At 51.7% G+C, this 23,311-nt stretch overlaps 11 protein-coding genes across 11 annotated transcripts; 7 read left to right on the forward strand and 4 right to left on the reverse strand.

Moving 5' to 3' along the window:
- Positions 1-518: 518 nt before the first annotated feature.
- On the forward strand, positions 519-1,070 carry Z519_08739 (uncharacterized protein; the record flags this gene model as incomplete). Its single annotated transcript, XM_016766467.1, has 1 exon — positions 519-1,070. One exon carries the CDS (start codon positions 519-521, stop codon positions 1,068-1,070), a length of 552 nt encoding a protein of 183 aa, XP_016617625.1.
- A 539-nt stretch (positions 1,071-1,609) lies between these two features.
- Z519_08740 (uncharacterized protein) lies at positions 1,610-2,800 on the forward strand (the record flags this gene model as incomplete). The annotated part of the gene is made up of 1 exon (XM_016766468.1): positions 1,610-2,800. One exon carries the CDS (start codon positions 1,610-1,612, stop codon positions 2,798-2,800), a length of 1,191 nt encoding a protein of 396 aa, XP_016617626.1.
- Positions 2,801-3,503: 703 nt separating this feature from the next.
- Positions 3,504-4,976, forward strand: Z519_08741 (uncharacterized protein; the record flags this gene model as incomplete). The annotated part of the gene is made up of 4 exons (XM_016766469.1): positions 3,504-3,930; positions 3,996-4,145; positions 4,205-4,561; positions 4,639-4,976. 4 exons carry the CDS (start codon positions 3,504-3,506, stop codon positions 4,974-4,976), a joined length of 1,272 nt encoding a protein of 423 aa, XP_016617627.1.
- Positions 4,977-5,587: 611 nt separating this feature from the next.
- Z519_08742 (uncharacterized protein) lies at positions 5,588-7,726 on the forward strand (the record flags this gene model as incomplete). Its single annotated transcript, XM_016766470.1, has 4 exons — positions 5,588-5,925; positions 5,989-6,138; positions 6,191-7,484; positions 7,553-7,726. 4 exons carry the CDS (start codon positions 5,588-5,590, stop codon positions 7,724-7,726), a joined length of 1,956 nt encoding a protein of 651 aa, XP_016617628.1.
- A 169-nt stretch (positions 7,727-7,895) lies between these two features.
- Positions 7,896-8,498, reverse strand: Z519_08743 (uncharacterized protein; the record flags this gene model as incomplete). The annotated part of the gene is made up of 1 exon (XM_016766471.1): positions 7,896-8,498. One exon carries the CDS (start codon positions 8,496-8,498, stop codon positions 7,896-7,898), a length of 603 nt encoding a protein of 200 aa, XP_016617629.1.
- Positions 8,499-9,377: 879 nt separating this feature from the next.
- Positions 9,378-10,302, reverse strand: Z519_08744 (uncharacterized protein; the record flags this gene model as incomplete). Its single annotated transcript, XM_016766472.1, has 2 exons — positions 9,378-9,757; positions 9,819-10,302. 2 exons carry the CDS (start codon positions 10,300-10,302, stop codon positions 9,378-9,380), a joined length of 864 nt encoding a protein of 287 aa, XP_016617630.1.
- A 1,342-nt stretch (positions 10,303-11,644) lies between these two features.
- Z519_08745 (uncharacterized protein) lies at positions 11,645-12,235 on the forward strand (the record flags this gene model as incomplete). The annotated part of the gene is made up of 1 exon (XM_016766473.1): positions 11,645-12,235. The coding sequence occupies one exon, from the start codon at positions 11,645-11,647 to the stop codon at positions 12,233-12,235; it is 591 nt and encodes a 196-aa protein (XP_016617631.1).
- Positions 12,236-12,818: 583 nt separating this feature from the next.
- On the reverse strand, positions 12,819-13,787 carry Z519_08746 (uncharacterized protein; the record flags this gene model as incomplete). Its single annotated transcript, XM_016766474.1, has 1 exon — positions 12,819-13,787. The coding sequence occupies one exon, from the start codon at positions 13,785-13,787 to the stop codon at positions 12,819-12,821; it is 969 nt and encodes a 322-aa protein (XP_016617632.1).
- A 2,056-nt stretch (positions 13,788-15,843) lies between these two features.
- Z519_08747 (uncharacterized protein) lies at positions 15,844-17,601 on the reverse strand (the record flags this gene model as incomplete). The annotated part of the gene is made up of 1 exon (XM_016766475.1): positions 15,844-17,601. The coding sequence occupies one exon, from the start codon at positions 17,599-17,601 to the stop codon at positions 15,844-15,846; it is 1,758 nt and encodes a 585-aa protein (XP_016617633.1).
- Positions 17,602-18,578: 977 nt separating this feature from the next.
- On the forward strand, positions 18,579-19,082 carry Z519_08748 (uncharacterized protein; the record flags this gene model as incomplete). The annotated part of the gene is made up of 1 exon (XM_016766476.1): positions 18,579-19,082. One exon carries the CDS (start codon positions 18,579-18,581, stop codon positions 19,080-19,082), a length of 504 nt encoding a protein of 167 aa, XP_016617634.1.
- A 1,974-nt stretch (positions 19,083-21,056) lies between these two features.
- Positions 21,057-23,004, forward strand: Z519_08749 (uncharacterized protein; the record flags this gene model as incomplete). The annotated part of the gene is made up of 2 exons (XM_016766477.1): positions 21,057-21,620; positions 21,676-23,004. The coding sequence occupies 2 exons, from the start codon at positions 21,057-21,059 to the stop codon at positions 23,002-23,004; spliced, it is 1,893 nt and encodes a 630-aa protein (XP_016617635.1).
- Positions 23,005-23,311: the final 307 nt, after the last annotated feature.

Consider the following 23,311-nt stretch of genomic DNA (forward strand, 5'->3'; position numbering starts at 1 on the left):
GGCAAATATGGAGCCGAGCTCCATTCGCTTTTCTCTACTCTCGCCCTCACTTTCTCTGTGATCTGTCACGACCCGGGTCTACCAGCAAACAGATGCCTGAGGGTGGGGGTCTGTGCTCAGAGTGTCTATTAGCGGAACACCCCCTGCTTTTCAAGAACAAACAGTTATGATTTTTGTTGAGAGTTATCCAACACCGTGAGGGGTGGATGATGGGTCATGAGTTTGCCCAAGCATGTTGTTGGTCTGATGAAGTTCTTCTGAAGCAATGGGATCAATAGGTGAATCAAATTTGACCACATGCTGCTGGATAGGACCGTCATGCTCCTTCCCTTCTGTCAATTTGTCGGTTCCTGCCATTCCCATGCTCGTCTGATGCTCTTGAGTTTGCTGTCACTCAATTTCCTCTCGCTGGATGCCCCCATGTTTGTTACTCTGTATGCCCTGAAAGCTCCTTTCCTCCCATCTGAACAAGATTAGAACCTCAATCCTTCCTATAAACCGCACAGCTTACCCAAAAAATGCCTGGTGGAATTGGATCCCCAACATCTGCCGAGATGGCGTCCTTCCGGTCCCGCGTCGTTGGCACCTGGGGCCTGGTGTCGTACGTTGCCGTCAACCTTGAGAACACGGATGACATCGTCTACCCCATGGGCAAGGAGTGCAAAGGCCAGATCATGTACAGCAACGATGGTTACATGGCAGCCCTGCTCCAAGAGGCGGATCTCAAATCATTCGACCGTGACTGGAAACATGGCACTACGCAAGAGCTAGCCAATGCTGCAAAGAAGACCATCGCGTACTGCGGGCCATTCTACCTCGACGAAGAAGACGGAAAGCCACAAAAGATCGTCCACCATGCTCAAATCAGCGTCCATCCCAACTGGATCAACACCCTACAGATCCGATGTGCAGATCTGTTTGAGGAAGACGGCCAGGACTACATCATCTTGGGGCCAGAATCTCCGACTGAGTGGGAGGGAGTCAAGCGACTTCTTCGACTGAAATGGCGGAAACTCTCTCAGAACGATGCGGCTCAACCCCCAGCAGACGCCAAGGCCCTCAACATTTGAGAAGTGATGGAGGTGGAAAGTATGGCACGATCCACAGCAAGATCATCAAATGGCGCTGTCGATACAATCGTTCTAACAACCAGAACAAACAACTCTTTGCAGCTGTGAACGGCCTTGTATCGTTATTTTGGCTGCCGAAGGTGGATTGGCATGGTGCAGATACAATTTGAAAGTGTAGGAGCCACAAACGAGATAGGATTCTGTAACCGAAAATGGAACTCCTCTCAACTTCTGACCTGAGGCCGATATGCGCCCTGAATTCTCCTTTCTCCGTTGCTGGTTTTGGAGCGGCTATGATGAAGGGAAGGGGATATATTTAATACTCCGTACCTTGTGGTTATTGTCCGAAAGGCTAGAAGCGGTATGGCTAGTTGTGGCTTGATCAGGCTGACCGGCAACAGGGACTTCCGATCCAGCTTGACCGATTTTCCCAGCCCGTCTGGAATTTATTATTTCCGTCCAGAATGTGAGCCTGCCGTATCACAGGATCCAACTGATCCTTTCTTCCGGATCCTGGTCCCCGTCCACGGCCTTCTAGCATGGCTACTGAGGTTGGGAGCATTCCTATGATGCCCAATGGGCCAACTGACCCTGAAAAAGTGGCAACAGATCCCGCCCCCAGAATTGATCAAGTGAAGCTAGAGGACGAGACCGCCCAGATCACAGTACCGCCTCCAAGTGATGCCCAAGCAGCCAATGCCAGCTCGGGAGAGACGAAACCCGAGGCTGGAGCCACGCCCGCGCCCGATGCCCCAAAGATACTGAACCTGCCACGTACTGCTAGCGACGGCCTGATCAAGACACCGCTAGCCGAACCTCTGGAGACTTCACAGCCTTCTCCTAAACTGGCGTTGACGACGGAACAAGAGACTAAATATGCAAGTCTCCTCAAGAACGTGTCCGCATGGACCGAGATCCCAGAGACTTCTGCTAGAGGATCAAAGACCACACCCCTGACCGATTCGGAGCGCATGTTCCTCACTCGGGAATGTCTACTCCGCTATTTGAGGGCTACAAATTGGAACGTGGCGCAATCGGAAACAAGACTGAGGAACACTTTGGTCTGGCGACGCGAATATGGGTTGGAGAAGCATACAAAAGAGTACATCTCGATTGAAAATGCGACAGGCAAGCAGGTGATCTTGGGGTGGGACATTCAGGGGCGGACATGCCAATACCTGCGACCATCCAAACAGAACACCGAGCGGAGTGATCGGCAGATCCAGCACTTGGTGTTCATGCTGGAACGAGCAATTGATCTGATGCCACCAGGGCAAGAGACCCTCGCGCTGCTCATCAATTTTGCAGAGACCAAGTCTGGACAAGGCGCAACGCTATCACAGGGCAAGCAGACGTTGAACATCCTTCAGAATCACTATCCGGAGAGGCTGGGTCGCGCCCTCGTCACCAATGTGCCATTCTACATCTGGGGCTTCTTCAAGCTGATCACGCCGTTCATTGACCCCTTGACAAGAGAGAAGATCAAGTTCAATGAAGATATGGGACTACATGTGCCGCGGGAACAGCTGCTAAAGGAAAGTGGAGGGCTCGTCGAGTTCGAGTATGATCACGAGGTGTATTGGCCGGCTCTCAATGACTTGTGCGAATCGAAGAGGAGCGAGTTCCGGAGTCGCTGGGAGGAAGGCGGCAGGCGAATCGGTGAATATGAGGCATACTTGAAGGGAGCGGGTGAGAAGTCGTTGGCGGAACGGGAGAAGGAGGCGGAGTAATCGTCTGGGTGAGGGAGGACGAGGATCTTGCTGATATTGATTTGCCGCATGGGTACACCTGCGTTTTCTCGAGTGCCTGGAATAGAACAGGGACAGGAGTTTGGTGATAGGAACAGGTATACTGTCTTGTGACTGCTGCAAGAAATAGGTACAGTACCGAGTAGGTGGGAGCTTGGTGCAGGCGCCGCAGTGGAATCACATGCTAATTTAGGAGGCTCCGGGGGGGGCATATGGGGGTTAGTCAGTAACTCTTCACTTTTTGCCCCTCCATTTCAACTCCCCGAGTCCCCTTCCCGCCTCGTCCGGACCATCGCTCCGGTTGGCAGCCCTGAATCGTGAGCCAAAAGACGGGAAGACGGGATATGGCGTGCATCTCGCAGGCCTCGTGTCTTTTTGCACACACACTTGTTTTTGTAGGTCGTTAATCCGAGGAATCAGGAATCAGGATCACCGATTCATCCATCCACCCTTGTCTGGCCTTGTGTGACGACGCCAGCAATTATCTTTTTCAGCTCATTATCTTATTGTCTGTGTCACTGGCCCTTCCTGCGGCATCCTTTTGTGTGACAAGCCACCACTTTCTCCACTCTTCCTCATCCTTCATTCACTGCGCTCGACACCGCACATCATCGCACATCACAGGCGAGACGCAGATTTTGCAACATTGAAACAAAGGCAAAAAGATGCGGTTTGACAGGTCGCGATGGCAGATGATACAGAGGTGACCCAGCCGCCTTCGCACGCGCGCATTACCCCGCCAAATGGCCAGCCGACTGGCCCTTACCACCACCAACACCATCATTATCACCACCACCACCATCTCCCGCGGTCTCAGAATAACGCCCCTTCTCCTCCTCCTTCCGCTGCCGCTAATTACAACGCCCAAGAGTCCACCTTCGTCCGGCCATCAGACCTGCTACGTCCCAAGGCGGTTCCTCGTAACATACCACTCCCTGCCCCGCCGAAATCTGAGCGTCCCATAGACCGAGATGAAAGAGCTGGCTTGCAGGCAATACGGGACTTCCTTCGAGCGCGCAAATGTTACGACGTGCTGCCCTTGAGCTTTCGTCTGATTGAGCTCGATGTCGGCCTTACAGTCAAAGAGAGCTTACAGATCATGGTCCAGTGTGGTATGCCCTCACCTTTAGGACGACGCCTAACGGATGGAACTTGTCCTGATGATGGTACTTTTTAGGCATTGTCTCTGCACCGCTATGGGACTCGAATACTTCCACGTACGCTGGCCTGTTAACCGTCAACGACTACCTCAACGTCGTTAGATACTACAATGTCCATGCCGACAAGCTGAAAGATGTGGATAAATTGTTGCTCAGCGACTTGAAAGGTGAGGACAGGCTCTCTATCCAAGACCTTACACAGCAACCAAGACTGACCCTCCGCAAGATGTCGAGAAAGTCCTCAACGTCAAGCCCCCCGAAACTGTCTCCGCGTCCCCCGAAGCCATCCTCTATGACGCTCTCCGAAAACAACTCGTCTCACGCGCTCGGAGAATACCCCTGGTCAGCTATGATAGCGACACCCAACGCACCATGGTCACCTCGGTCATAACTCAATACCGGATTCTCAAATTCATTTCCATGAACGTCAAAGAAACGGACATGTTGAGGAAGCCACTTGAGATGATAAAATTGGGCACGTATACTGGTATCGTGAGATGTAGTATGGACACCACGGTCTTGGATGTGGTTGATGAGATGGTCACCAAGAATATCAGCAGTGTGCCGGTCGTTACGACGGAGGGTATGTTACGGATGCACCTCCACGGTTCCATGGCCTTCCCTGAATCGATTTGGACAATGCTGACTGAAATGTGACAGGAATGCTCCTGAACGTCTTCGAGGCCGTCGACGTGATCGAGATCCTCAAATCCGGCGACTACGGCAACTTAACTTGGTCTGTCGGCAAGGCTCTCAGTTGCCGATCACCTACCCACCCAGGCATATATTGCTGCTCACTCGAAGATGGGTTAGACACCATCTTCGAAACGATCAAGAAATCCAGGGTCCACAGATTGATGGTGGTGGACGAGCAGAATTACCTGAAAGGGGTATTGAGTCTGAGCGATATTTTACATTACTTGCTTGTAGACGGTATCGAGGAGAAAGACGGCACTGGGCACGGACATGTCAATGCCGAGAAGGCCTACGGAGCTTGATGATCTGTCTTTCACGAAACTCGCATGCGAGGTCCGATGGATGAATACCTCAGCGAAAAGAACAGGATGGGAATAGGGGAGGGCGTTGGAGTTGGCTGGGCCTTGAACAATGCACCGACAGGACAGGGGCGAACAAGGATACAGGGACACCACAAAGCATGAGGGATAGCCTGGCGTTGTACATGGGTCTTCGGGATGGCGCCGTAAGGACATGGCTGACCGCAAGAATACGAGCATAACGAACTTCAATCGAGCTGGGCATACTTGGTAGTAATGAGAAGAATGGAAATTAGGCCAACGATGAAGATAGTAATAGACGATGCCGCTGCTGTCGAACAAACAGCATCAGCTGATAAATAGATGAATTTGCCCAGCTTTTCACGAGCGCTGGACGTTGGTTCTTTGTCTGATTTGTACTCCGAGACCAGCCGAACCTGCCGAGTCTTCCAATTCCGAAAGGGGTTGGGAACAACACCAAATCTTGGCATCACTTAACGCGTCTTCCCGTCGCGTTACAATCCAATTGTCTGAAGTCCTCTTTCCCCAGGGTTGAGAACGACAGCGAGCCGCGCAAATCAGGTCGATCTGCCTGACCCAAGGATCCTGTCACGATGGCCGGTATGAAGGAAAACCTCAATGCAGTATTCGATCCCGCCGGGAACGGCTTGTCCCCGGACATCCTAGGCGTCCTGGAGTCGATCCTGCGCGTCCACTCCCTCACGCCAGACGAATTGTTTATCAAATGGGAGGTGTATTGCCTGAAAATGGGAAGCGAGGAGACGAAGCTGGACATTGAGACAGCACGCATGTTCGCAAAGGACGTGCAAGATTCTGTTGAGAGAGGCGAGCGGACACTTCACACTGCCCCGAAGTCTGCGGTGAAGTCTGAAAGAAAGAGCCTCGTTCACGCTACACCAAGGGCAGTTGGGACTTCAGACGTTTTCGGGATGTATGCTGCGACAATGCCCCTGTCTCTAGCTCAAGTGAGCCAGATGCTGACGCTGCCAAACAGGTTAGACGAACTCACTCCCAATGCCATGTCCCGACGAAACGGCAGTGTCAAGAGAAAGGCAGATTTCGACTCTCCAGTGCCTAGGAAGGTCAGCCGTCCGGAAATCACAAATAGAACACCAGGAAAAGCTGGAAAGATAGATGCACCCGCGTATGTCATTCCGTTAAAGGATATGAAAATGTCCACTTCTAATATTGAACAGAGGCATACCATTCTCGGAACGGCCGAATGCAGGTCAAATCATTGAGACGCTGAATGAGCACCTCTCCGCCGCCGAAGCGCCCATGGCTCCTTTCTCTCAAGCGCGGCTGCGCCTGGTTTCGGGAACGGAATATAATAAGTTTGAGTACAAACCTATGGCTATGCGCCTTAGAGAGTCTTCAGAGGGGCTGGATGAACGGATCAACGATTTCCTGGCTCTCATCCAGGAAGCCCACAATCTGGAAGACTCTGCATTCGGAAATGCTGCCGCACAGAGCACCAGTGAGATTATTGCTGTTGGGAGAATCGCATGCGATACGGCCGACGGCAAGCTGAATTCATCATCCCTTGTCTTGGAGATGTCGAGACGAATGGGTGCGGGACTTCGTGTCCCTTTGAAAGTGGACGGTCTGCAATCCTATCAGTTCTTCCCTGGCCAGATCGTTGCATTGCGCGGCACAAATGCATCCGGGCTGTACTTCACGGTCAAGGAAGTACTCTCGATTCCAAAGCTCCCCATGCCCTCCTCATTACCGAGCAGATTAGAGGGAATCAATGAGCGGCTCGAGGTGTCGGACGATTCTAGCCCTCCTCCACTCAATATCATGATCGCGTCTGGTCCGTTCACTGCGGACGACAACTTGGACTTTGAACCCTTTCAGGCCCTATGCGAGAAAGCCGAGGAATCAAAGTCCGATGGTATCATACTTGTCGGACCTTTTCTCGACATTGAACACCCAATGCTTGCATCGGGTGAATTCGACTTACCTGATGTGCGGGGACTGGAGCAGGAGGCGAGTCTGATCGCGCTCTTCCGACTCTGGATTTCTGCTCCTCTACAACGCCTTTGCTCTGCTGTCCCCGGGATCACGGTGGCCATGATCCCTAGTACCCGAGACGTAATGAGCAAACACGTCAGCTGGCCACAAGAAAGGCTGACGAAGAAGAACCTTGGTCTGCCCAAGCAAGTTACGATGATGCCAAATCCGTCTTTCATTTCACTAAATGAGGTTGTATTCGGAGTCTCGTCACAAGACATCTTATACGAACTAAGTCGAGAGCAATTGTCTCACGGTCCGGGGCAAGACCTCTTGACCAGATTGCCTGGATATTTGATCGAGCAGCGGCATTTCTTCCCCCTTTTCCCGCCCATGTCGAGAGACAAACTCTCAAGTAACGGAGTCGTGAAACCCACGGGCGCATGTCTGGATGTGGGATATCTCAAGCTCGGTGAATGGATGCAAGTTAAGCCCGATGTGCTAATCCTACCGAGCATGTTGACTCCTTCCGTCAAGGTATGTCCGAAGCAGCCAATCAAACCCTAGGGTTGGTAATTTCGAATGAGCTAATCATAGTTTGACAGGTTGTTGACAGCGTCATGGTGATCAATCCGGGGCAACTGTCCAAGCGCAAGGCTGCCGGCACGTATACCCAGATCTCGTTGCATCCGCGCACGTTATCCGAGGAGGAAAAGTCGGCCCGAACCGTGACCCATAATGTCTTCGAACGCGCGAGGGTTGATGTTGTAAGGATATAATGACTGTTCTTATGATGTTCTGGACATCGATTTTTCTTGGGCTGACCCCCGTTGCTCGATGATACCAATATAAGTCGGGGTATCATGCTGCTGGTGTAATGCATGCCATGTTTCTCGCGAACAATGAGCCCGAAAACGCGTAATGCTCCGTTTTGGCCTTTTCCATTAATCACCGGAGAAGCAATAGACCCGTCCTCTTCCCTTCTCTTCTATATCCCGGCATCTCCGTGCCGACGGTAGAAATTCCATTCCTTGACGCATCCACAACCAGCCCTTCCATGCCTAAATCTCTCCACACCGGATCCCTCACGACGCCCGCCTGACTGGCTTCTCCCGTGGCCTGGCCCGCACCCATTGCTCCACCGTCGGCGCCGGCGCCGGCAGCGACAGCAGAGGCGGCTGAGCCCGGGACAATGACGCCAGAGGTCTGGTTCTGGTTCAAGGCGCGATTGATGCCAAAGGCGGCGTGCATGTCCGGGACCACGTCGTCTTCGTCCTCCGGGTTGACAGGCATGAGGTGCGGCGCGAGCGTGATCTCCTCGAACGGCAGGTAGTGGCCCGGCAGGGCCGTCATGCCGCTGCCGTCGGCGATGGTTCCTTGCATGGGCAGCGCCGCCGCACTATTATTCGCCCCGGAGACGCCGGGTTGTACTGAAGAAGAAGAAGAAGGGAACGGGTACTGCGCCGCGTGCACACCGCACAGCGCGAATACGGTCGAGGTCGGTGGGCGGCAGAACTCTTCGAACACGTCCGCCAGGCGCGACGCGTGCATGTGGACGTATGATGCGGAGGAATCGCGCGACTGCTTTTCTCCCCCCCACACACATACCAATTTTATTAATCAACAGTTCTCTGCCAGCTTCAGGGGGTGGTGGCGGTGTGGTGGGATCGGGGCAGATTTAAACGGTCGGATAGGTGGACGTACCATTGCTGGGGCTTTGCGGGAGGCCGAGCCAAACTGCAGGCTGCAGGCTGTGTATGATATGTGATATAGGAGGGGGGACAGATGGATGTGCGAGTAGGTAAATTGGAGACGAGACGGGAAGAGATGTTGGAGAGTCGATGCGAGGATCTATCTGTAAACAAAGCGCGGGGGTGAAAAATATGTCGGCCTCATTGCGTCACAATCTCCAACCGGCAGCCTTGCGAAGCCTTGCGAAGCCTTGCCGAGGACAGAATCACTTCGGCACGACTAAACCAAACTGCGATTCCCACCCAGGCTTGGAACCTAATCGTCTCCACACATGCACTGTTCCGACACGGACTCGAAGGAGTGTATCTTAGAGAGCAAGAGGTAGGACACTATGCAGGATTGTAGGGGAGTCGGCGGCTTTCACAAGTTAACCACAAGTAGAGCTCGGTTAGTAGGTTCTGTGGACGTGTGCTATCTCCCCTATATGCTCCCCTATCTTCCGGACCTTGAAGCGTTTGTCCTTCCCATGACGGGTCCCGGTGGACCAAAAACGTCAAAATATTCCATAATGCTGATACATTTGTAGTATTCCATTAAACTCCGTAGATGTTGTCCATCTCTGTAAAATCCCCGTGTTGGCCGGGATGCACTGCCCCGTCCACTTTCGAGCCACCACGTTCATTTCGTTGTCAGATGAATGGCAGGCAGGAATGTCGTAATGTTCATGCGTCGTATTTTTCATAGACAATCTGGTTCCGGTTCCGCTTGGTGGCGGTTGTGGCACTCCTGATGGACCTTCTGTACAAACTCGGCACATTCGACCGGATACGCGGCGACCATCTCCTTTGCCCATCCCGCCCGACGGTAATCTTCGAGAGGCCACACACACCCGTAGCCTTCTTCGTATTCTCCATGATCGATCAAGCTGTCAAGATAGTCAGCTATCTCCACGCGAGCCTGGCCCTCGGCGACGATCTCTTGGTCGAAGAGTTTTTTCCGTGGAGATTTGTTGGCGTCGTTGGCTCGGCGAGGAGCCCCCTCGCCATTTCCGTGCCTGGCGACAAGCTTGAGCACAGAGTACGGAGCCTTGACTAAAGTATGGATGACGTTAGTCAATCCTGTAAAAATGATGTGTGAGCAGTACTGAGAAACTTGTGGCAACCACAACAGTTTACATACTGTGATCGTTTCCGTTCTGATCTCCATCTTTACCGGCACCATTTGTGACAATCTTCAAGGTGTCGATCGCCTCGGAAAGCTCCGTCCACCCCACCGTCAACGGCTCTGCAGGGGTGATGGCCTGGTCATCATCCTCATCCTCTTCTGATCCATCTGATTCAGACTCACTGTCGCTACCATCCCCGTCGATGTTTGGTATGTTATCTGGATAAACTTCAACAGGTCCTTGCTTCTTGGGCACCTTGACCTTTGGCTTGGGGGACACGTTGGTCTCAGCTTCTGGCTCAGAGGGCGGTTTCTGTGGAGGTGGCCATATTCCACAGTGCAAGAATTCTGGAGGCCATTCCTCTCCGACCCTTGGTGTAGTGGTATGCAGTTGTGTGGGCTCGGCGATTTGTTGCTTGGCGTGTTTCCGGCAATGGTGATGTTTGCATGCCACATGAATCATCTTCCCAATCGATTTTGCATCCGCTGTTGTGTCCATCTTAACGTCAACATTCAACCTTGGGAATAGTAATATTCACTCAGTCTCGTTAGCTGATGGGTGACCTGGGTCGAAATATTTTCGATACGCGTTGACGTGGGCTGGGATAATTAAAGACTAAGTGATTTTGGCATCTAGTCTGGGGAAACCGGGCCAGGGCAGACTTGTATAGTGGGATCATGTGAGATCCGGCCCATTAAAGTACTGCGTACAAGGAGATCACGGGTTTAATCCTGCAATTGTAGCCGGCCCTTTGCAAGAAGCCCTATAGGTCGCGTGATCTTCACGATAATGTGATGCCGGCCGAGGGCAAATCAAGATAGGATACCAGTGCGGGCCACAGGAGGACAAGATGCCGAGACACTATTTCAGAGACATCTTTTCGGTTTTTTCCAAGGGGGTGTGCATCCCTCCGGCAGTGGCACCACATATGATGCCGTGTGATGTCGACTGGAAGATGGGAGGCGTCTCTTATTGGCACTGAGCGAGGTGGTTCGATTATGGTGCGATTATGGTTATAGAGAAAAGGCGCCTTTCCCGAACCGGACTAGCGGTCCCCGCAAGTCGTCAAGAACTTCCGCCAACTTCCTTCGCTTCCCACGTCGAGTGTTGCTTTGAGATATTTTTTCCACATAACCATATCTCTGCAAACCTGTTCCTGTCGATCCAGGAGCATGAGTCCCACCACTCTCTGTCCGTGACTGCCAAGTGATTCCCGATTCCCACATTACTCTTTGCCTCCATCTCGACAAGTCTGTTAGTCCGCGGTTCGGCGACAGGCTCTGACTGGCCATGACCAAGGCTTTGTTGAGACATGCCAGTCGATTCAAAAGCATTCGATCTCCAAGACAAGGCTAAGTGGTGTTATATGGCCATGATCCAACGGTACCGAGCTACTTGTTACTATTTTTTCCCACATCGAGCACATTTTCATGGCATGATTTTCTCACCTGCCCTCTCGAAGAGGTCACTCCTGGTTAATGCCCTCAACAGGCACGACTATTTGGGCTGGGGTCAACCCTGCTGCAAGGGGCACGCTGGCTAATTCCTTGCTCTCTGATTCCTTATGTTTCAGATCCCCCGTGCCCAAGGCCACATATTTCTTAGTGAGAGCTGGGTGGACAGTACCATATTTCTTAGTGAGAGAGCTGGGTGGACAGTACTAGAAAGCAGATCAGCCCATGCATTTAACAAATCCTCTATATATAGATCGTGTTCTGGCCATCCCTCTCTGCATGTTCCTCGCAATCCAATCCACAAAGATTTGTTCACCCGCCTTCTCTACACTGAGTATACTGCAGTGGTCACTCGTAAAACACTGAGCCCTCTCCAATCGTTCGCAATGAAACCAATCGTCCTTCTCGCTGCTGCTGCAGCCTTTCTCGGCCTCACAACAGCCGCGCCGGTTGAAGCCCCCGAAGTCAGCGACATCGAGGCTCGCGACCCCAACACCTATGACCTTGCCATAGGAGGCGGTCGCTTCAACATGGGCGAGCTCCAGTCCTACAGCTTGTTCTACGCCAACGGCTCCGCCTACATCGGCCAGATCAAGTACCAAACCTACTCAGAGCCGCTGATCGTCTCTGGTGCCAGGGGCGGCAACGACAGAATTACATTCCAGTCCATCCACAGCAGCCCAACCGGCTGGCAGAACATGTACGTCGTGCCCCGACAGTCGAAGCCCGTCGGCTTCAGCCCACCACACGGCTCTGCACCCTTCGGCACTCGCACCAACGAGTTCAGCTTCACCTGGAACGGATCTCTGCAGAACCACGGCCGCAACTTCTTCTATGCGTGCCAGGATGCAGCAGGCACCCTCGCCGCAATCCACAGCTACCAAATCTGGTGGATTGCAGATGGCTTCCCAAGCAGGTGGATGTGCAAGGGTCCTCTGAACATCCGTGCAGCTGATGGATGTGCTAGGGGCATCTAAAAAGATCATTTCAAACCCCAGAAAAACGAAGTTTCTACTCGGCAACGAATGTACCATAGTTCCTCTTCTTAATGTATTGATGAGGGGAAAGGCTGGCGGGATACACGCACGGAGCATGACATATTTTGTATTAGCGGATATGAATTGTAATTCCATTGACACGCAACCTCATGACCTTTTGTAATGTTCCTTTGACAAACTGGTAGTAATCGGCCAGGAACATCTGCATCTCCCTATCTACGGCTGCTCTCTCTAATTGCAACAAGCAAGGTATCGTAGATTACCACATCCGCTCTCGCTTAAAATGATATCCTCTTGTAGCCAAGCTGCCCGCAACAATTTATCTCAACAGACAAGCCTGGCAGACTGGCCAGAGATACTGATCCTGCACTCTTGCTAAGACGTTGTTACTAATCTCTTGTTCGACGCAGACTGCTTGGGGCTCGGGGATAGTCTGGGTACAGGCAAGTGCTTCTTGGAATGGCTCGCGCAAACGGGGCAGGTGATGCCGCGGAAGAATCACCTGCGAGGTCCCTTCATGCTCTTGAGCATTTTGTACTACTTGTTATAAAGTCACAGGCCTTCAGTCGACCCGGCCCGCCGACAGGCTAGGTCTAGCCAATCTTGCAACATAATAAGCCATCCACATATGCTGTTCATTAAAGCCCAACAGTCTTCGGATCTTCTCATTGCTGATCGGCGCTTCGTACTCGTCCATCTTTCTCAAGTGCGGGATATGCGGATACAGCCGTCGCAGGAACTCGTTCGTATCTCCCTCGGAGTTGGTTCTGGTGTCGTTCACGGCGTTGAAAATCTGGAACCCCAGATCTGACTTCGCAAGCCCACGGTGGCACATTTGACCCAGGTCTCTTGCATCGGTGTAGGACCAGCCGTGCTGAAACCACTTCTCTGGCTCATTGACGTAGCCCCAGAACATGTCGCTGTTGTATTCATCTGGCTCGAACACCCTCCCAATCCTCAGGCAGTATATGTCCACGCCGAACTTTGCAGCATAGCTCCGTGCAATCCTCTCACCACACAATTTCGATAATGCATATGGGTCCGTCGGATTACAATCCGCTTCTTCCGTAACTGGAAAATAGGCATACTCCAAATTGCCCTGGCCGAAGGCAACGCCGTAGACGGTGATGCTGCTTGCGATGATGATCTTCTTGATCCCTAGCTTACATGCCGCCTCGACCACATTGTGCGTCCCCATGACATTTATCCGGAATGTCTCTCCGTCAGAGACGACCATGGGTTTATTGATCCCGGCGAAGTGGATCACCGCATCTGGAGGTCGAGGCGGTTCTGCAGAGAACGGCTCACCTAGTTTCATGTGCGTGTTGAGGCTGCTGAAGACCTGGCCGCTCTCGGTGAGGTCGCATTTCATGGTATGAACGTCTTTCAGCTCAGGCATGTCTGCGGAGGAGGATGCAAGGTCGACGAGGTCGAGGTTGATGACCTGGTGGCCGTAGTGGAGGAGTTCTTTGATCACATGCCGGCCTACTTTGCCCGAGCCTCCTGTGAAGGCAACTCTGAGGCCAGGCATAATAATCTCGGTGATGAATTGAATTCACAAGCCGTATTTTTCTTGCTCTCCGAGATCAAGACTTACCGCGGATGTAGCTTAGGATACGAGTGGCTGTGTTTAGAGAGTTGGAGTAGGAGCTTTCAATCTCTAGGGCGCATCAGACGTGCACTAAGCAATGCCGGGCCATTATGCGGAGGGACACCACCGCTTGAGAAGAAGGTGCTTGCAGGTTATGGACTGGCACCGCTAATGCAAGTTCCAAATTCGAAGCGAGTAGGATAAGGGCGTGTGGCACAATATGTACTCAGTACTCCGTATTGGGCAGAGCTTCTTGAGAGCGGCGGTCTCGTCCGTCAGACCAATGAGCGTCCGATATTGATGGATAAACCACGTGACTCAATTTTCCTTGGCATTGCAGAACCCACATTCTGAAATCCGATGAACTTTCAGAACTCCAACATTGCGGGCTCCTTCCAACACGCCAAACGATCAGTTGTCGCCAGCTTGGACAGTGAGTCTTCCTTCCCTTGAATACGCTCTCGCCACTACCGTCAGCGCACCATCAACAAGATCCAAGGTCTTCCCATCAGATTTGCACACGTGCCTGCGACGGCAGTTCTGACATATTTTCCACGTCTAGAAGCCCCCGACAGAACGCTATCTTTTCCGATCCTCCTCGCAAGAGAGCTAGACACAAAACTGCAATCATGTCTCACGAGAGCGTTTGGTACTCCCGGCCCCGAAGCTTCGGCAAGGGTTCTCGCGCCTGGTACGTGTTTTCATCCGCCCTTTAACCCCGAAGGGAAGATTTGTGCCATTTTCAAGAGGTGGTCTGTTGGAATATGATGGAAGAGACTCTATCGATTATCGGGGATCAAACTCGATCCTTCTTGCATTGTCGGATAATCAATATCGAATGCGCGAAGCGAAGTATCAAAAGCTCAATGCGATCGACATCCCAGCGTCACATGTTTTGAACCGAGTTATAATGTTGTTTGATAACTCAGAGACACACACCTGCTAACCCGTCTGTGCTTCGACAGCCGCGTCTGCACCCACAAAGCTGGTCTGATCCGCAAATATGGCCTGAACATTTGCCGTCAATGCTTCCGGGAGAAGAGCCAGGATATCGGTTTCATCAAGGTATGTGCACGAAACCTCTCTCTGTCTGTGAACAGAGGACCCCGATGTGCAATTTGTACCTTAAAGATGGAAAAGAAAATGCCCCGGCTAATATGCGCACTCCCTCTGGAATAGCACCGATAAATCCTACACGGAAAATTGCGAATTAATGGGGCCCGCGAGGAATCAATTGTGCGGACGCTTTGATGACGGAAGTGATTACGAGCGGTCCTCGCCGAAGAGGAAAGCACGATGCACGGATTTGGAAGGATGCTGGAGAGTATGTGGGGGTTGCGACGGGCGGGAGTTGTTTGCTGAGGGAGTGGGGGAGTGAGTGTGTATCACATGCTATCAGACGGCCAGCGTGACGGAGAGAACTCCAGATGGTTTGCCAATGGGAGGGGAAAGGGGTTTTTATGACCTTTTATCATCAATGGGAGTCATGATTGTCGTCGCCGCTTCCCTTTGCGGGCATTTAGCGGAAAGACATTAAAAAAAAGAAAAAAAGAAGAGGGCATGCTACATACGTTCGTGCTAGACGGTGAACGGAAACAGACTCGGTCGGATACAGCCAGACAGACATAACATGTGTCTGAATTGATCTGATCTATCTGGCAATGGAAAATCCTTTCTGTCAACCTTCTTGGCCATTCATGCCACATCCAGTTCTTGCTTGTCACTGCCTTTCTTCAATCAGGGATTGAGGGCGGGCTGGAGCCAGGTTAAATTTGATTTGGGATGTTCTACTCCGCCCATACTGCAGCCGTCTCTCCGGTCGCCCGCTAAAGGCATCAGGCTCATCCGTTCTTTCACTGCTTGGATAGGGTGGTCTGCTTTTTGAAGACACACACGTCTAGCATCCTGAACAATCTTTCCATTGAACCCAGAAAGACATAGACAGACAGCCCCGAGAACAAGAAGGAAAAAAAAAGAGCCATTCCTCCGCAGGCCATCAAGCTAAAGCTTGATCATCTCCATGCACACCGTTGACCACTGGGACCGCTCGAGGCGGCAAACTGCCCAATTCGCATACCACCAGGTCCAGAAACTCCGCCGGCGTTACATCGTACATGAGATTCAATAGAAATAGGTTCGGCTGATCTCTCCAATCCTCCAAACCATTAGTATTCGAAGAACTGTTCCTTTCGTCCACGTCGTCTTCATCCTTTTTGTCCTTCTGCTGATTCGGCTTCTTGTTTGTGCTTTTCGCCGCCGTATTGGTCTCAGGAGGCGATTTCATCGAGGATAAGATATCAATTTCAGTCGTCTCGACCAGCGCATCTGGCTCGCCCAGCTCATTCATAATGATACTATCGAGCGCGGCCTTTGCCGTGAATTTGACCGTCTCGCACAGGACAATGACGGGCACGTTCCGGCCTTTGTTCTTGTTTGATTCTTTGGCCATCATGGCAACCATGGCCGAACCAGCACGAGAAAGGAGCCGCCCGTTGCCTAGCATCGCCGAGGCACCTAGAAAGCATTTTGTGACGGATGCAGATTGGTTGTCTAGAACATCAGCTAGGCCAGAGAGTAGACTGTAATGGACTTTCAGTCCTGCACGTATGAGGCATTGCGCGTGGTTCTTGCCTTCGAACATCGGCCTCGAGTCGACGACAATGACTTTGAAGCCCTTGCCCTGCTGATGCGCGGAGAGGAGTGTTTTTTCCACGATACTGCTCTTCCCGTATGTCAAAACCACGTCTCCGTCTTGAATCCGCGAACTGGCTTCACGGGCAATCACTTCGTCGGCCAGCGTGATCCTCTCACGGATAAACAAGTCGATGGCCTGACATAGACTTTGCTTGGCTTCGCTGTCAGTTGCTTCGACGGGTTGGGTGGAGATCAAGTTCTTCAGCCATCGGATGCTGTTCCCTTGACTCATGCATAAAGGTCGCGCATTGCGGAGGTATGCAATTTGGTGATTGAGATGGGTGAGTAGATGTCTGGAAAGCGCCACGCCAGGAGGAGTGGTGTAGGTCTGGATAACCTTCTTGAAGGCAAGCAGGGTGGCCACACAACGCGCATTGCCGCCGCAGATGACGTAGTCGCGTAGTTGCAACCCTAGCGATATCACAGCGGGGTGAATTTCTCGTCCAGCTCCGGATAGGGTGGCTTTCTTCTCTTTGGGGTAGAGGTGAGAGAACATGGGGACACGCTTGAGTTCATGACGCTTCTCTTTCTCGGGAACCGTCGACCCTTGAGGCTGTTGTTGCTGTTGCTGAGCGGCGCCTCGTATCGGCAAGACCTTGCCTGAGGGTGTCCGTTTATGATGCATACCTGTGTCGCTTTCTCTCTTCGTGGTCGACGGCCGCCTTTGTGCTTCTGACCTTACTCCTAGCAATCCGGCCTGGCCTTGGGCCTGCGCCTGTGCTTGTGCCACGGCCTGGGCTCCTTTCTCAGCGACCTTTTCTGCTCTTCTCGCTGCCTTTTCGGCCGCCTTCTGTTTCTTCAATTGCGCGCCGGTCAATTTGGCTCCTGCTCCTGCTTCGGCTACATTTTGTTCTGTGGTCGTTCGAGGCGCCGTCTCGGGCCGGGGTTTCGATTTCTTTGCGTCTTTTGTCTGTCCATTTCCATTCGCCGTCGTCGGCTGAGGATTTTGGGTTGTTCCATTCATAAGGGTCTCTCCTCCCGCGGAGGGCATGGTGAAAGACGCGGCCTCTGGGTTGAGAAAGGTGTTCCCACTGGCCGCAATTGGCTTTGATTCAGCCATTGCTGGCGGACTGCTTGGTCACGAGATCTTCAAACCGTTAGAAGCGAGACCCTTTAGGGGGCGCTGAGGATAAAGTCAGCGAAGAGGAGAGAGCAGGTATTTCTCCGTAGTGGTGGTGCGATTGAGTCATTCTTTCTGTTCGGGGCGGGCAAGATGGAGCACGAAATCGCGACTCCACCAAGCCACCTGGAAAAATCGGTGACACGGTCTGACAGAATATTTACCTTTCCAAATCATCAACTACTCTCGTCTGACCAAGATCGTGCCTTGGGCTCGTCCCCGACAAAACGAACCCAACTTCCATCGATATATCAACCGAGTTCCAATGTCGACGAGGCCATCCAGACGGGGGCGCCGTTATGCAAGTGCTGCTGCCACAGTCTCAACGCATTGTCCGTTGGACTGTCAGCCCGCTTCTTCCTAGTTACTCCTAACGTCGCACAGGGCTATGCTAGCTGGTCAGCTTGGCCGCCCAGACCAGGCACCAAGTCAGCTAAACTGGTTGTCTCTGAGGCGATATATCTTGTCGAAGCTGGATCACTAACGAGACAGATCTACTGTCTTGGTTTGGTTCGCTGAACCAGCCGTATTCCCTGCTTTCCACCGTTTAGACGACGCGATCATGGCCGCCAGTCTGGCCGTACTACACAAGTTCTGTGCCCTTTGCTCCTCCATATTCGAGTAGTCAAATATACTGAAGGATGTACCGACAAAATACTGTCTGCCGTTCCTCCTACCCGATGGTCCTCTCTCGATCCTCGGTATCTAACATTGAGTCACTGCTGGGTTGAAGTTCCGAGAGTGCAATTACGGAAAGAAAGCCTTGTCCAAATGCAGGATACTATATTGGAAGAAGACCTGTCTCTGAATATACGTCAGCCATTCAAAATCACACGAAACCTGGGATGCAGATTCATCTGGATTGACTCTGCATAATTCAAGATTCTAGGGATGATTGGCTGGCTGAATCCCCCAAAATGACCGACGTCTACGGCCGGTCAGATTGCACGACAGCTGCTGTGGGGGCACACGGTGATGCCTCCTGCTTTGTTGAAAGATGTTCGATGGCTAGACGACCTTGTAAGCTCTTCGAGGGGGTTTACGCTCATGGCTATTTTGCTCGGCTCGAGGGTGCACTGGGTGTAACACTGGAAAATCTGCTTTCGTCAGACTCTATCACTGGCTTTCCGAAAGAAGCATTCGAAGACACGAAAACGCTGGTAGGGCTTAGGGCGGTTCCCCTCCTGAGACGAGCCTGGGTGGTCCAAGAAAGACTATTGTCTCCACGAATCATCTATTTTGGCCTACAAGGCTTATTTTGGCAATGTTGGTCTAAGAATGCTTCAGAGTTCTGGTTAGACCTCGAGTCGAGAGATGCCCAGCCGGACAGCGATTCCCCAGATTCGATAAAGATTCAATTCGCCACTGCGCTACGCTCTACCTCCCGACCCAGAGTGGGAGAAGATATCGACAAACGCTGAAACTTTATGGTTGACGCCTACACAAATGCTAATTTGACCTTCAAATGCCATCATTACGTTGCACTTGCATGTATAGCGGCGTTGGTTCAGCGTCGGACGGGCATGAACTTCGTCTCTCGGCACTGGAAGTGGAAGGAGTTAACGCCCCAGAATTTGCTATGGTTGTCTATTCCTCGCAAAGGCCGGCGTACACTCAAAACATCCAGAGATATGTTGTCGAAGCCATTGTCTCATCTTCCTTTGGCTGCGAGGAAGAAACCCACTGTGGTCGTGGATGACCATTGACGGAAGGATTGATACCTACTATACCACCTTCAACAAGCGGATATTTGATAGGATGACGAATATATTCGCAAGTTGCACAATCGTCAATTACGAGCCATCACTTGACAGGAACCAGGTATCAGCAGATCTGGAAGTGTACCAACTTGAGATAGAGCTGCCACTGATACAAACATCCTACCCGAGAAATCTGAAGAGAAAGAAGCTTCCTGGCTCCAACATGTGCCATCCACAGGGCCCTCACGAGACTTTCTCTCTTTTGCCAGATGTTTAGATGGAACGAGACTTTGAGATATACATAGGCCTGGTCCGGAGGATTTCGTACAAGGTCGAACGGCGCCCATGGAGAGGCCCAACGAGAACCCACGAAGAGGAAATCTGCGAAGAAAGTCTCGTCCTTGTCCCCGTCGAAGGTCAATGTGACACTTTCTATCGTATCAGAATGTTTTCACACATCAGCCAACCTAGTTATGCCGTTCCAACTCCCGCTTTTCCAGCACCCTTAAATCGTCGAAGAAGGATTAAGATAACCCGAGAGTGTCCAGCGTTGAAGGTGCTATACCATTGCATGGCGTTTCTCAGAGCTGCTAGATCTGGACGCCTTAGCATGCAGTTGACCTGATCAATGCGGCATTCGACAATTCTGTTTCGCCTGGGAATGCTTCTGCTGTACACCTACCTAGTGATGTGAGGGACTAATTTTGCCCGTCGAAGGGTATTGTTGAAGCTCTCGTTCATACCAGATTCCAAATTTGGGCCTTTTGCCGGTCTTATTCACCATTGATGGCTAGAGGAGTACTCTTTTGTTCTAGATTCGCGAGGGACCAGGCTATGATAGCTTCAACTCAGCTACTTCTGACCAGCACGTATTTTAAAGCTGTGCGCCATTTGCTCTACGTTCGGCACTCGGGAGGTCTCGATGAAAAACACCAAATTCGCTTGAAAGGAGTAACAGCAGCGTTTCTCTACATTGGTGAGGGAAATGACAAGAACACGAGAGCGGAGTGGTGTTTGTTTTGAGGCGAAATGCTTATTGGTCCCGAAATAGTTAACCGCGGCAAAGGAACATTCCGCTGGCCTTCCATTACCGGGCGAGCGGAGTACCCACGGGGAATCGACCCACGAAGCAAAAAGCGGTGGCCTTATGGACAGACTTAGTACCTAGCACACATGTGCGCGGAGACCATCCAGGCCGAGACCCTCAGCGACTACTTCTGGGCATTGCTAAAGCAACGACAAATGCCTAGGTACTCGAATATCACTCGACGCCTGCTGCATCGACCTCCCGATCTTTCGACTGAGGATATTTCGCCTCTTCCTTCCAGCCCAACAGCTGAAACTTCCACCTTAGCACCACGTTGTACACCTCTCGCAAATCTGTCGCGGTGCCACAAACGCCTCCATGTCGCCTCATACGAAGGCTTCCAAAGCACAGGACTCTTCAACTGTCCGTTTCATTCCAACTAAGCCCGTGAAAAAGCGAGCCTCCCAAGCGTGCACCCAGTGCAGGAATCGAAAGGTTCGCTGCGATTTCGTCCTGAAGTCACCAGCATCATGCACAAATTGTCGACTAGATGGCGTCGTCTGCGAGGTGCCGAAAAGTAAACGTCGCAGGTAAAATCCCTCTCCTTTCTCGACTTAACATCCCCTGCAGCCTTGCTGACCGAGTTCAGACCATATGATACAGTCAATATGTCCTTGACTGCGCCAATCATCCTTACATCACCAGACATAACCACAAGTGCAACGTCTATGGATGTCTACAATGACATATTCCAAGATGAAGATATGCAGTCCACAGAAAGCGGTCGCGTGGTAGCTCAACCAGGCGGAGTGCCTGTCGGGGTTGATTGCACTCCTCAAACTTCCCCAGACGCTTCCTCCAATAGTTCTATTGGCAGAGCCGATATTCTTTCGGACCTGCATCTCCCCCGTTTTATCAAGTCTCTCCCATCCCACCTCGATGTGGACGATTTGCATTATCTCAAGGCGCGTCGTTGTTTTGCATTTTTGCCTGCAGACCTGGAGAAGATCGTCATCCGCAGATATGCAGAATTCATCCATCCACTGGTCCCTGTCCTCGACTTTGATGATTTTGTCGACGTCGTCTTTGGAGATGTACAGAAAAAGATATCTCTCCTTCTCTATCATGCGGTTATGTGTGCTGGCTTAGCCGCTGTCGACATACAGACAATTCTTGATTACGGTTTCGATTCGAAAGTCGCAGCGAGAAAGCAGTATTACACCAAAGCCAAGGTTCGCCCTGGAAAGCAGGCCCCATTCTGAATTCCATGCCTAATGTTGTGTTCAGGTCTTATTTGACATGGATGTTGAGACGGACCGCTTGGTAGCATGCCAGGCTGCCCTTCTACTTATCAGCTGGGGTAGCAACGAACACTCCAGAGATCCATTTTATTGGATGGGTATTGCTATCAGCCAGGCGTGCTCCCTGAAAATCCATAAAGCCGAAAGTGACGCCAACCTTCCCAAGAACGACCAGCTATTGCGCCAGAGAATTTGGTGGACTATTATCATGAAAGAGTGCGATATCTGCTTGACTCTGGGGAGACCACCCCGAATATCACCCCATCGGACGCCCTTGCTCCAACACGAGGCATTCATGAACAGGTCTCAAACCACTAACTATTCACATCTCCCGGAAACTGGAAAGCTTCGAAGAGATCCGTGGATACAACGGCGGCTCGAGATGGCATGGATCGAGAAGGCAAAGCTTGCAATTATTATTTACCGTATCCTACGACTTTCTTGTTCCAGTGACGATTTTGTTAATTGCCAAAGCAATCGGAATGCAAGGATTTGGCAACTTGAATCAGAACTGAAAGATTGGCGTCTTCAACTACCGATGGAGTTGACATCTTTCAATACGGCCTTGAATTTGTCCGAGGATGCAGATAGGTCATTGCAGATGACCATGTCGATATTGCATTTGACTCAACTCATGGCTTTGATCATGCTGCATAAGAGTGAGGTGTCAATTTCGGGATGGACGAAGTGCTTACAGAACGGAGAGGACTGGCTCGAAGATAACGAAGCACTGGATGCTCAGGGGCATACCAAGTCAGTCAGGCAAGCCGCGTCCGAGATCACCGCTATCCACAAAGCGTTGCACGAGCAACAATTGACGCCCTCAATGCCAACAACTGGCATAGCCACGGTTTGTACGGCCGTATTTGTTCATCTACTAGACGCGAGGTCAACCGGAGGGTTCATCCGCAATTCAGCCTTGGAGCATCTCGACACTTGTCTGACGATCCTACGTGAACTCGGGCAAATGAATGAGGCGGCTACAGACGTCACAAGGATTGTTGAATCCGCCGTACAAGCTGCCAGAGGCTCTTCTGCTACCCCAGCAAGCCAGGAGTATGCTGCCGCATCTCCGAGCGGCACCTCGGGTTCGGGCCGGTCTCGATTCACGAACGAATGTGCCACCCCCAGCTTTATGGAAGGAGTCGTGCCTGATCAACTCCCCAGTCATCAGCTCCCCGTGGGTTCCTTAAGCACTACTCGAGATTCGTTCGGATCGGCGTTTGAACTAGGCGGCCAGGACCTGTTTTATGGAATCGAGAACTTTTTCGACTTTGAACTGATTGAAAATGTAAGTTTGCTAGCAGGGGCTTAAGGGGGTTGGACAGCGGCGGACCAAACTTCCTTTGCCAACTTGCATATGAGATGTAGTGTTCTCGGTGCCTGGGTTTATGAGATACGCTTGGGATAAGCAGGATCTCGACAAAATGGGAGTTCGAGGTAGATCAAAATCATCGCAGTTTGTCTCTTGGAGACTTTTCCTTCTAACGATACCTTCTCGCCTTCTATCCCTCCGCACTGAGTATTGGTCCTATTCTATGATGGACGGCCCTTTTCATTGATGGGCGAGTATCCGAAACTTGGCAATCTCCCCAATCAGGTATCTTGGCGCACGACCCACT

Source organism: Cladophialophora bantiana, assembly GCF_000835475.1.
Source record: "Cladophialophora bantiana CBS 173.52 unplaced genomic scaffold supercont1.13, whole genome shotgun sequence".
Classification (NCBI taxonomy): Eukaryota; Fungi; Ascomycota; class Eurotiomycetes; order Chaetothyriales; family Herpotrichiellaceae; genus Cladophialophora; species Cladophialophora bantiana.